We start from the raw sequence: 13,873 nt of genomic DNA on the forward strand, positions 1-13,873 counted from the left end.
CAAATTTGAAGTGTATTTCATATATGCATTAGAATTTAGGCTGAAGGTTACTGTATATTTGTGTCGGTGATCAATCACAAATACTGCATTAATGTCCATAAGCTGGGGAAGGGGGGGTAATGTTTCTCCTTGTATCTGCACAGTTGATAAATGCAACAACAACAATGCATGTATCTGCATTTGAATGAGGCCCACTGTTGAAGTGATGTTTCACGGGTCATAAGTGTTTAATCATGACATTTTCATAGCTGGGTTCATCGTTCGCACTGGCCACTGCACCTTCGTTAGCGATGACCTCAGTGAGACTCCCAGCATCCACCACTGGTCCCACAGTCAGGTAGTCGCTCTCAGCTTGTCCCAAACTGGGGGATGGGCCCCGCGCTCTGGCTCCTTCAGCCCTCACCTCTGAGCTCGAGTCAGCTGAAGCCGCCTCCGGCACGCTCTTCAAGATGGCCGACAGCGGCCTCTTGGGAGTGCCACTCTCTGATGGTGGAGTGTCATTAGCACCCGCTGTGCCGGGGGGGTTGAGGGATGCATGTTTCCTCCTAACAGGCTTGCATATGCCAGCCTCCCCTCCAGGAGGCGCCCCCTGCTCCCACACACTCGCCCGGGCTCCCAGCTTCCTCCTGGGCGGTTTGGTAATCCCTTCGCTTGCCTTAGCCTTGGGCCTGCCTGCAGTGTCCTGCTCCTTCTGCCTCTGGAGGCTGCCGAGCCGTCGCAGCATAGCCTGAACAGGGCCTTCGGAGCTGGGCTCCACCTTTGATACGGGCCGACCCGCCTTACCTACTGTCACATACACTGTGGTGACCTTATTGGCGACTCCCACCTGGGCATCACAGGCAGACGGCGGCACCTGGGTCCCTTTATGGACAGCAGTGTTGGACATAGTGCGTCTTCGTCCCGATGCCCCAGTCACCTGCAGGGTTGAGTGCCTGTCTGCTTCCTGGTCCCCTGCCTCACAGCTTGACTCCTGGTTGTCTCCCTCCACCTCATCTTCCCTCTCCTCCCCTTCTGCTCCCTCTTCCTCCCCGGACCTAGCCACACCTCCCTGGGCCTGGAGCGCAGAGAGCATCAGGCCCCCCCAAGTGGACTTGGGTTTGGTGCGCGGGGGTCCGGCGGGAGTGCCCGGGTCCTGGGCGGAGCCTCTGCGCTCCTTGGGGCTGAAGCGCGTGCCCTCGGCAAAGGAGACGGAGGGCCGCTTGGACTTGGCGATGCTGGAGGTGCGTGGGATGTTGAAGGGTTGGGCCATGTCCTCTCCGCTGAAGCCTGACGGGTCCATGAACATGTTACATTTAGAGCTCATCTCCTGGAACTCACCGCCCGCCACCGCTGGAATGTCTGACAAAGACAGAGTGACAGAAAAAGCCAGGAGCACAGGAAATATATGAGGACAAATTGCAAGGACGATGGAAAGAATTAAGCAGTTTGAAGCAACACAGTGGAAAAGGGAATTTGCAGTGACTGCCGACTACCAAAAGGAGGCAATGTAAAGCAGGTGGATGAATACTAAAGGCCTGTGTCTCTCTGCCCTTACCTTCCCTTGGAGGGACACAGTAGAGAGCCTCTCCCTCCTCTTCATCACTGTCGAAGGACGACCCGTCAGTCACCCAGCCACAGGATGGCGGCTCGATGAAGCTGTGGTTGAAGGTCAGCTCTGGGTCGTGGTGAGACACTGTGTGTGTGTGTGTGTGTGTGTGCGTGCGTGTGTGTGTGTGTGTGTGTGTGTGTGTGTGTGTGTGTGTGTGTGTGTGTGCGTGTGTGCGTGCGTGCATGTGTGTGTGTGTGTGTGTGTGTGTGTGTGTGTGTGGCATGAAAACACAGTCATGTGATACAAATGATGATGATGCCTATCAAATTCATTATCAGGCTTTGTCCAAAATGGACTTTCCCTTGCTTTAACAGGCTAGTCTCGTGAACTAAGAATCCCTACAGTCTGTCCAAAGAGCACTAATGTCAGTGTTAGCTATTAGAAACATTCATTTTTATTTATTTTCATTTTAATCTAAAGTTATAGTAAGTCAGACTGATTTCTTGTTTTTCTTTCCTTTTTCTGGCAAATAATGCCTGAAAACTAAGCTCCATTTAGACGCATAATGTTGTAAAAATCTTTTGGTAGGTTCTGCACGTAATTCTTCAGATAATATTTTCATCTCCATTGTCTTCCACTTGTTATTGTTAACAAACATAACAATTTCTGCTTCCAATATTCCAGCTGAGAGTTGAGGAGTTTGTACACATATTCCATGGTATTACTTTTATATTTCTCTCTGAAGTGCTGTCAGACTGACCAGTGACGCGAGGCAAACCAGACGACCAGTTAGAGATACAGGGGAGTGCCGCGCTGATGTTAGCCAGGACGCTGTAGACATGATACTTCATCCGAACTGACGCACTTCCTTCAGGCACGGTCACCCTAAGAGAGAGAAGGGTACCAGGGTGTGTCAAACTGTGAGCTTCATACAGGAGATTTCTGATTGATCTACGATTGAACAGTAGAACCTAATTTGTTTCAGACAGTGAAAAAAGACAGAAAAGAATGTCCAATACTCTCTTATTTCTTCTTATCTTAGTCTTATTTGTAGAGTTCACTGTGCCATCAAACTAACAGACTGAGCAGAACAATAAGGCTTTAACGGCAGAGTATACTACTTTTGCTGACACTCCCCATTTGATTAACCAATCAGAAAGACTCTGTAATAAGGTATACTGTAACTTGTCATTGCCCCAAATCCAAGTAGCCCTGAGATTTGTTTTTGTATCTGTATACTTTATTATGCCTCTGGGGAAATGTATCCTCTGCATTTGACCCATCCTATACTCAGTACCTACCCTGAACCTATGAGCAGTGGGCAGCCGCGGTGCAGCGCCCGGGGACTAACTCCAGTTTGATTGCCAGTGCCTTGGTCAGGTGCACTGACAGGAGTATTAACCCTAACATGTATGTCTTTGATGGTGGGAGGAAACCGGAGCCCGTGGAGAAAACCCACACGAACATGGGGAGAACATGCAAACTCTGCACAGAAAGGACCTGGGATGGACCGGGGTGCAAACCCAGGACCTTCTTGTTGTGAGGCAACAGTGCTAACCACTGAGCTACCGTGCCATCCTAGATTCAATTTAGATTTGATTGCACGAATGACAGTGTGTTTTGGAACCTGAGCCATCACAATCAAGTAACTGATTCAGCCAAACCAGTTGGGTCCAGTCTCAGCCAGTCGTGTTGAGCCATTTCTGTTTGAATTTGAGGGGATCTAATGAGTGAGTGTTGTGCGAGGGGTGGACCTGTCTTTGCTGTCGGCAGCTCCTCCTCCACAGCACAGACAGCAGCAGAGCACAGCCAGCAGCAGCAGCAGCACCGGTACCAGCACACCGGCCAGCACAGCGCCCCGGCCACCTGACACACACACATGCATGCACAAACACACACACACACACACATGCACATACACACGAACAAGCATACGCACACACACACACACACACACACACACACACACACACACACACACACACACACACACACACACACACACACAAGCAAAACAGCTGATGCCCTTCAGGTGCATTGACTACATGTAATCCAGTGCACAAGCACACAGATGCATACATGTACACCAGTGTTGTAGTACTAGTACTCGAGTCCAGGACAGGATGTCGATTTCCAATGACTCCCAAAATGACATAAATGAGTGAAACAGTCCGTGCAGGTGGGACGCCTCATGCTTCATTTGAAACACGTCACGTCACCTCACATCGACTCGCACTTGTTAATTGATAGATAAAGTGTTTTTTTTGTTCGTTTTTCTGTAATAATTTGGCATAACATATTGATAGCTATATAAATACCATGACATTATTCAATTTCGTGCAAGGGCAGGCACATGTGTTTCACCTACATGTGGATTCATGTTCAGTAACTCCGGACTCTTTGGTGACTTGGACTTGAGATATAGTGACTTGATTAGAACACAGCAGACTCACACACACACACACACACACACACACACACACACACTGTACATAGATGGTTAGACGTACTGCTGGGACAGGCACCAGTGGCTGGATGGCAGCTGACGTCCTCACCACAGTCACAGGTGGAGGAGCAGTTGGGGCCATACTGGGAGGCTGGGCAGCTGCTGTTACAGCTAGAGAGCAGAGTCATTAGACAGGCGCTGTTACAGCTAGAGAACAGAGTCATTACACAGCTGCTGTTACAGCTAGAGAGCAGAGTCATTACACAGCTGCTGTTACAGCTAGAGAACAGAGTCATTACACAGCTGCTGTTACAGCTAGAGAGCAGAGTCATTAGACAGGCGCTGTTACAGCTAGAGAACAGAGTCATTACACAGCTGCTGTTACAGCTAGAGAACAGAGTCATTACACAGCTGCTGTTACAGCTAGAGAACAGAGTCATTACACAGCTGCTGTTACAGCTAGAGAGCAGAGTCATTAGACAGGCGCTGTTACAGCTAGAGAGCAGAGTCATTAGACAGGTGTTGTTACAGCTAGAGAGCAGAGTCATTAGACAGGTGTTGTTACAGCTAGAGAACAGAGTCATTAGACAGGTGTTGTTACAGCTAGAGAGCAGAGTCATTACACAGCTGCTGTTACAGCTAGAGAGCAGAGTCATTAGACAGGCGCTGTTACAGCTAGAGAGCAGAGTCATTAGACAGGTGTTGTTACAGCTAGAGAACAGAGTCATTACACAGCTGCTGTTACAGCTAGAGAACAGAGTCATTACACAGCTGCTGTTACAGCTAGAGAGCAGAGTCATTAGACAGGCGCTGTTACAGCTAGAGAGCAGAGTCATTAGACAGGTGTTGTTACAGCTAGAGAACAGAGTCATTACACAGCTGCTGTTACAGCTAGAGAACAGAGTCATTACACAGCTGCTGTTACAGCTAGAGAACAGAGTCATTAGACAGGTGTTGTTACAGCTAGAGAACAGAGTCATTACACAGCTGCTGTTACAGCTAGAGAACAGAGTCATTACACAGCTGCTGTTACAGCTAGAGAGCAGAGTCATTAGACAGGCGCTGTTACAGCTAGAGAGCAGAGTCATTAGACAGGTGTTGTTACAGCTAGAGAGCAGAGTCATTACACAGCTGCTGTTACAGCTAGAGAGCAGAGTCATTACACAGCTGCTGTTACAGCTAGAGAGCAGAGTCATTAGACAGGTGTTGTTACAGCTAGAGAGCAGAGTCATTAGACAGGTGTTGTTACAGCTAGAGAGCAGAGTCATTAGACAGGTGTTGTTACAGCTAGAGAGCAGAGTCATTAGACAGAGTCATTACACAGCTGACAATAAGACTGTATGTGATCACTGATCAGTGAGTCACATCATGTCAAGAGGAAATGTGATCCAGTTTGTTCCACAGTGGAAACAATGATTGATAAAGGGTGGGACATTGATCATAATATGATTTAAACTTTCACTTTTACTGAACGGTTCTTAGTTTTAGCACTTTGTGATCTGTTGTCAACACTGACACGCCCCCCCCCCCCCCCCCCCCCCCGCGATTCAAAATATTAAAAACTGCAAACAGAATGAAAGAGTATTAGCTCGGTTGTATTTGTATTTGTAAGTGTTTAAAGAAGTATTCTATTTTTAAAGTAGGTTTTCAACTAAAGTCAATGTGTTGATGACCGCTGTGTTATCTGGTTCATTGGGTCATCTGGTTCATTGATGTAAAATATTGCGTTAATCCTGGCCGAGGCGTGTCTCTTCCAGCCCTCTCACCTCTCTCCCTGAAAGCCTAGCTGACAGACACATCTTCCTGTCACGTGATGGCAGTCACCATGGAAACAAGGGCTACAGAGGAAGCTGCAGGCCTCTCCGTACGTCCTGTCAGAGCACTCTTCCTCACACCTGACCCAAAAAACACAAATATGGCTTTGTTACTATTCTCACATTTATTTTACAATCATTTATCCAACATTCTAATCTCACTACATGCAAAACTAGCCTGGTTAAAACATCTGGATCTGTGAACTCACATTCTGCTTCGTTTCGTGGATCCGCAGTGTTCCCCACTTATGACATCACTAATGACATCATCAGTCTTATGACATCACTGATGACATCATCAGTGATGTCACAGTGCCTCCTTTTTTGCTCTTTAGGGAGTATGTTTTTACTGGTTCCATAGTAGTAGCTATATAGTGCTGCTGGCTTTGTATTTCCTGGCTTCTCATTTCGCATTTCGCAGCTTTTTAAGTAAGTGGAACCAAGGCAATGATGTTCTGCTCTGTGTGTGTGTGTGTGTCTGTGTGTGTGTGTGTGTGTGTGTGCCCCCTTATGCCCTTATGACATCACTGATGACATCATCAGTGGGACAAAAAAAATGAACAAACAGAGAACAAACAGAGCCCACATTGCCAAATTGATAGATAGGTGAGCCGATGTCCTCATGTGGTGGGTGGGCGGTGTCTGTCTGTCTGTAGTGTCTGTCAGTCACAATTTTGGGAGCCAGGCGATTTCCATAACTGCAACCATGGCGCATCATCTACAAACTCTCCAGCCTAGGAATGGAGTGCGCGTAGTGCGCAAGATTCCTAGTATAATAAATGCATCAGACACAGAAAGACGTGCACACCTGGGTCCGGTCAATCCGGGGTCACACCTCCAGCACTTCCCTGTTTGGGGGTCACAGGTCTCACTGCTCCTGCAGGGGGGGCACTTCTCCTGACAGCCATCACCAGAGTAACCAAACGGGCAGGGACGGTCGCATCGGGTCCCGTTCCAGCCGGGGTCACACGCGGAACATGAACCGTCGGTGGCAGAGCAGTGCTGGCCATCTCTACAGTGACCACAACTAGGGAAGTGATACAGACACATATAGAATGGGGACAAGAGAAAGAGTAAAAGAGAGAGAGGGACAGAGTGAGTAAAGGAGTGAGGGGGAGGGACAGACAGAGAGCCAGAGGAGAGAGAGAGAGTGAAGGTGAGAGACAGCAATATGAGAGAGAGGGACAGATATGAGAGAGAGTGTAAAGGAGAAAGAGGGACAGACAGAAAGAGATAGGAGAGAGAGAGAGAGAGAGAGAGAGAGAGAGAGAGAGAGAGAGAGAGAGAGAGTTTGATGCATTGGCAATATTGTATTTGCTACATTCATGGCAATAAAGCAAATTGAATTGAATTGAATGTAATGGGATTAAAGTGAATTGAGCAAAGGAGGGAGAGATGGACAGAGGGAGAGAGAGGGACAGAGAGAGAGGGACAGAGAGAGAGAGAGAGAGAAGATACAAAGAGATGGCCTACTTGTCACCCCCACACACACCTACCTCAGTTGGCACCCGCTGCCATACTTGCCCGGTTCACATGGCTGGTTGCAGTAGGCACCCTGGTAGCCCGGGTGGCACAGGCACCGCCCGTCCGCCGGGTCACAGCGGCTGTGTGCCAGGTCGCAGTTACAGCGCCGGTCGCAGCTCGGTCCCCACCATTCTGGCTGGCACTCGCACACGCCGGTCCGCTGGTGACAGGGGGACATGTAGCAGTTGCAGGTCATGGGGCACTTGAGGCCCCAGTGGCCCCTGCGGCACTGGCAGCGGCCCGTGAGCTGGTCGCAGGTGGCGGTCTCTGACGCGCCGCTGATGCACTGGCAGGGCTTGGCGCAGGTCGGCGTCCACCAGCCCTCGTCACAGGTGCAGTTTCCGTGGACGGGGTGGCAGCGTCCGTGGCGGGCGCACTTGCAGGCGTTCTGGCAGAGCGGACCCCAGCGGTTGGGGTTGCAGGTGCACTCACCGGTGACCGGGTGGCAGTGGCCGTGCGGGTGGCAGCGGCACACCTCGCGGCAGTCTGGAGACCAGAACTCAGGAGGGCAGCCTGGCAGGAAAAAGACAGAACATGTTGCTAACATACACATATTAGTCTCAACGCCAGACCCATGAGAGTTCTTGCGCTGATACACTACGCTACTGCATGCTGCAGAGCTCTCTCTAGGCCTGGGACGCTTCCCCCCAGCCGGCTGGTTATGGGAGGGAACCGTTCACTTGGCCAGTGATTGGCCAGTGGTGGATTCAGTCTTCCCCAATCAGTAACGACTTTGCGATCAGACGACACGGGAGGCACAGCCCATTCTTCGAACCGCTCTCTCATCGGTGCTACTACGACCTGTCACTCATTCAATTTCAACCGGCCTTCAAAAACCAACAGTGGCTGTGAAGTGGCACAGACTCATTTATGTAGTATGCGGAGCGCAGCAATTCAACGTAATATTTGAGTCTGGGGAGAGACTAACATACACATAACACATACAGGTACATTGTCAAACTCATATTAAACAATATACATTCTCATAGTTTATTTGGCAAGAGTGATTTTGAACACGTTTTGGTGTACATAAAAAAAAACATAGTCAACCATCACATATATTTTAACTTCATGAACCAATGGTATGGTTGAATCAATTAACCATTTCAGAAATGCAATTACAGAAATATCTAGTAAATCATATTGTCAAAAGAGACCTATTATATATATCTCAATTGAAGAAGTGATCTTAAATGTTTGCTGTAACTCACGTGTTTTACAGTGAGCTCCGTAGTAGCCAGCTGGGCAGCGACACACTCCAGGATACACACAAAGCTCATCCTTCAGGCAGGCGTGCATTCCATCACACACAGCTAGACACACACGCACACGCACACACACACACACACACACACACACACACACACACACACACACACACACACACACACACACACACACACACACACACACACACACACACACACACACATACACACAACAAACCAGCGAAATGAGAAGCCAGGAAATACAAAGCCAGCAGCACTATATAGCTACTACTATGGAACCAGTAAAAACATACTCCCTAAAGAGCATGTGATGTGGAACTCACGTATACTGCACTGTGTTCCCTCTTGACGCCATCCAGTGCAACACACCAGGGTGGAAGGGTCCCTAAAAAGGCAAAACTCTGTGTGAGCCATTCATGAAGAACACTTGGCTATCCTGAATATCTATTATCTGACCAGGCAAATCAAACAAAACACTCTTATTGAAAGCAGTGACTGCATGAAATAGCTACAAGGAGAGAAGTTACATACTGTACTCACAAGGAACCAAGGAGCTGTCCAGTACAACTACAGTATGTATGTACTGTTAAACGCTTTGCTCAAAGGCACTTAAACAGTAAATGTGAAGGGATGGGAGACCATTTGTTTTTCTTTTCTTTTTAGTTCATCTTCACAGTCCAGAGATCTTCTCAACCTGACCAGGGATTTTAAATCTTTCTTCGCCGACAAGAAACCTCCAAGAGTGAGTGAAGGTGTTAAAGCTGTACTGTACCTGAGATAAACCTCCCAGAGTGAGTGAAGGTGTTAAAGCTATACTGTACCTGAGATAAACCTCCCAGACTGAGTGAAGGTGTTAAAGCTGTACTGTACCTGAGATAAACCTCCCAGAGTGAGTGAAGGTGTTAAAGCTATACTGTACCTGAGATAAACCTCCCAGAGTGAGTGAAGGTGTTAAAGCTATAACCTCCCAGAGTGAGTGAAGGTGTTAAAGCTGTACTGTACCTGAGATAAACCTCCCAGAGTGAGTGAAGGTGTGAAAGCTATACTGTACCTGAGATAAACCTCCCAGAGTGAGTGAAGGTGTTAAAGCTATACTGTACCTGAGATAAACCTCCCAGAGTGGGTGAAGGTGTTAACGCTATACTGTACCTGAGATAAACCTCCCAGAGTGAGTGAAGGTGTTAAAGCTATACTGTACCTGAGATAAACCTCCCAGAGTGAGTGAAGGTGTTAAAGCTATACTGTACCTGAGATAAACCTCCCAGAGTGAGTGAAGGTGTTAAAGCTATAACCTCCCAGAGTGAGTGAAGGTGTTAAAGCTGTACTGTACCTGAGATAAACCTCCCAGAGTGAGTGAAGGTGTGAAAGCTATACTGTACCTGAGATAAACCTCCCAGAGTGAGTGAAGGTGTTAAAGCTGTACTGTACCTGAGATAAACCTCCCAGAGTGAGTGAAGGTGTTAAAGCTATAACCTCCCAGAGTGAGTGAAGGTGTTAAAGCTATACTGTACCTGAGATAAACCTCCAAGAGTGAGTGAAGGTGTTAAAGCTGTACTGTACCTGAGATAAACCTCCAAGAGTGAGTGAAGGTGTTAAAGCTATAACCTCCCAGAGTGGGTGAAGGTGTTAAAGCTATACTGTACCTGAGATAAACCTCCAAGAGTGAGTGAAGGTGTTAAAGCTATAAGCTTCCAAGAGTGGGTGAAGGTGTTAAAGCTATACTGTACCTGAGATTCTGGCAGACGTTTTTCCCAGCAGGGTCTAGTGTGTGTGAGGAGGACAGAGAGCAGCAGAGCAGAGCAGCCAGCGCTCTCAGGAGAGGCCTCATCTCCTCAGCGGTCCTACAGCCAAAACCAGGGACCAGAACGGCTGTACTGTATGTCCAATCTGTCCACCCGTCTCCTTCTCCTCTCTCTAACCAGGGACCAGAATGCCACTACTGTATGTCCAAATCAGGGACCAGAATGCCTGTACTGTATGTCCAATCTGTCTAGTCCTCTCCCTCTCCTCTGTCTCTCTCTCGAACCGGTTCTCCTCCAAGTCAGAAGAGAGGGACAATGCAAGGCAATGTCCCTCTTTCTGTCTACCCTCTCCACCCTTCCCTCCCCCCTCCCTCTCTCTGCTGCGAGTCGTCTTATGGGTTAGGTTAGGGTCCAGTCATTTCCTGGGGAAGTCAGAGCCACTTCCACCAATTCAGCCAGACGCAGAGCTTTTTAAGGATGGTCACACACATGCATACACACGCACGCACGCACGCACGCACGCGCGCACGCACACACACACACACACACACACACACACACACACACACACACACACACACCTTAAAACGCTTGTACATTCACAGGCACCCATCATTTAAACAATGTTCACCTTTTCCCAGAATCCATTGTTGACTTTCTGAGAGGAGATACTGAAGAAACGGGAACAGAAAAAGTGGAAGCAAACAAGCTCAAAGTCAAAATTGTGATCAACAGTGGAAAAAGGAGCTTCTTGGTTTCTTTTTATAGAAAAATGTAATGCAGAAGTGTTGGTACACAGGTAACCTGCACAGGTTTAATACAGAAGTGTTGGTACACAGGTAACCTGCACAGGTTTAATGCAGAAGTGTTGGTACACAGGTAACCTGCACAGGTTTAATACAGAAGTGTTGGTACACAGGTAACCTGCACAGGTTTAATGCAGAAGTGTTGGTACACAGGTCACCTGCACAGGTTTAATGCAGAAGTGTTGGTACACAGGTAACCTGCACAGGTTTAATGCAGAAGTGTTGGTACACAGGTAACCTGCACAGGTTTAATGCAGAAGTGTTGGTACACAGGTAACCTGCACAGGTTTAATGCAGAAGTGTTGGTACACAGGTAACCTGCACAGGTTTAATGCAGAAGTGTTGGTACACAGGTAACCTGCACAGGTTTAATACAGAAGTGTTGGTACACAGGTAACCTGCACAGGTTTAATGCAGAAGTGTTGGTACACAGGTCACCTGCACAGGTTTAATGCAGAAGTGTTGGTACACAGGTCACCTGCACAGGTTTAATGCAGAAGTGTTGGTACACAGGTAACCTGCACAGGTTTAATGCAGAAGTGTTGGTACACAGGTAACCTGCACAGGTTTAATGCAGAAGTGTTGGTACACAGGTAACCTGCACAGGTTTAATGCAGAAGTGTTGGTACACAGGTAACCTGCACAGGTTTAATGCAGAAGTGTTGGTACACAGGTAACCTGCACAGGTTTAATACAGAAGTGTTGGTACACAGGTAACCTGCACAGGTTTAATGCAGAAGTGTTGGTACACAGGTAACCTGCACAGGTTTAATACAGAAGTGTTGGTACACAGGTAACCTGCACAGGTTTAATACAGAAGTGTTGGTACACAGGTAACCTGCACAGGTTTAATGCAGAAGTGTTGGTACACAGGTAACCTGCACAGGTTTAATGCAGAAGTGTTGGTACACAGGTAACCTGCACAGGTTTAATGCAGAAGTGTTGGTACACAGGTCACCTGCACAGGTTTAATGCAGAAGTGTTGGTACACAGGTAACCTGCACAGGTTTAATGCAGAAGTGTTGGTACACAGGTAACCTGCACAGGTTTAATGCAGAAGTGTTGGTACACAGGTAACCTGCACAGGTTTAATACAGAAGTGTTGGTACACAGGTAACCTGCACAGGTTTAATGCAGAAGTGTTGGTACACAGGTAACCTGCACAGGTTTAATACAGAAGTGTTGGTACACAGGTAACCTGCACAGGTTTAATACAGAAGTGTTGGTACACAGGTAACCTGCACAGGTTTAATGCAGAAGTGTTGGTACACAGGTAACCTGCACAGGTTTAATGCAGAAGTGTTGGTACACAGGTAACCTGCACAGGTTTAATGCAGAAGTGTTGGTACACAGGTAACCTGCACAGGTTTAATGCAGAAGTGTTGGTACACAGGTAACCTGCACAGGTTTAATGCAGAAGTGTTGGTACACAGGTAACCTGCACAGGTTTAATGCAGAAGTGTTGGTACACAGGTAACCTGCACAGGTTTACAATACAATGTACAACTTGAAGGAGATAATGAAGAAAACCTGCATCTCCAGTAGTCACTCAGTACAAAAGTGATCATATAATCTTAAAACAACAACAACAAACTTTTAATTCAACAGCAGCAACATGCACTGCCAAAAATATCCACCATAACAAGTAATTGAATGTATGTTGGCTCTTACACTTTTTTCTTGAAACAAGTGTGTGTGTGTGTGGGGGGGGGGGGGGGGGGGGAATGCTTTATTTTACAGCATGCTAATTACAGTGTAACTATAGTTGGAAATGATGGGGTACTAATAAAATAACAATGCAGTTGCTACAGAAGTGCATAAACAATGGAGGCAGTAGGCTACGACTCAGTGCGCCAGCAGCTGCAGAGCCTGAGAGGCTGTTACTCAGACACGGCATAATATTTCCGGCTAAACTGGTGGTAACTTCTTACAAAGAGCGAACACACAAATTTAACAGAACGACGGCACAGGAATTCATAAACAAGCTCAAAGAAGCTGGATGAGTAAAGATCGGTCTATTTTCGCTAATTCCCTCCTTCCTTGCCCACCGCCCACATCCCCCTTCCCATCCCTCAAACCCCGACTTCCTAGCCCTAGTTCCATCTTCTGACCCGGTGGGCTTGCTGACTAGCGCCGTGGGAGAAATATGATCAAGGTGTGGTTTAAAGTGAAAAGGTTTACTAAAGAAAGTAACTTATTATCATCACAGTACAGTCTCATAAGGAGAAAGTCATATGAATACTTAATATGAAATATGACATCTTGTTGATGTACGGACAGCTTTTGGAATATATAGAGAGCATTGTCAAAATGAAAGACTGTGCTCAATTTCCTTGTGTGGAATCAAACCGATCATCCATAAGTAGGTTAGGAAAACAACTCACTGACCAAGTGACCACTGTCATCCCAGGAGAACATTTGTTTGGTTTATTAATAATGATTTATAATGACTTGCTGCACACTCGTACAGTTAAATACATTCATATTTAAAAGCTGCATAGTACAATCCCAGTCTTCTGATGTTGACCACTGAACAGTTCAGTGTCTTTCTCAGTGGCACCTATGGGGTCGATGTTGAGGTGCCCATTGCTTTTCTCTTCCCAGAATCCCCCTCTCTTCTATTCTGGGGATTTCAACCATCAATCATCCAGCCACAAGCCCATTTTTCTGACCTTTAGGTCATGACCCTAACCCTAACCCTAATCCTTTGAGAGGCAGTCTTCCACTGTGGCCACACTCTTCTCTGAGGTTGTAAAATACCACTGAGGGAAGACTAATGTTGCA

At 47.3% G+C, this 13,873-nt stretch overlaps 1 protein-coding gene across 1 annotated transcript; it reads right to left on the reverse strand.

The window, feature by feature from the left end:
- Nucleotides 1–206: 206 nt before the first annotated feature.
- On the reverse strand, nucleotides 207–10,369 carry scarf1 (scavenger receptor class F, member 1; the record flags this gene model as incomplete). The annotated part of the gene is made up of 11 exons (XM_083637898.1): nucleotides 207–1,338; nucleotides 1,535–1,672; nucleotides 2,289–2,413; nucleotides 3,283–3,394; nucleotides 4,039–4,145; nucleotides 5,741–5,869; nucleotides 6,597–6,815; nucleotides 7,285–7,825; nucleotides 8,524–8,625; nucleotides 8,865–8,926; nucleotides 10,269–10,369. 11 exons carry the CDS (start codon nucleotides 10,367–10,369, stop codon nucleotides 218–220), a joined length of 2,757 nt encoding a protein of 918 aa, XP_083494024.1. The 3' UTR covers nucleotides 207–217.
- Between the last annotated feature and the right edge of the window lie 3,504 nt (nucleotides 10,370–13,873).

This window comes from Poromitra crassiceps (assembly GCF_964638095.1).
Source record: "Poromitra crassiceps genome assembly, chromosome: 5".
Taxonomy (NCBI): domain Eukaryota; kingdom Metazoa; phylum Chordata; class Actinopteri; order Beryciformes; family Melamphaidae; genus Poromitra; species Poromitra crassiceps.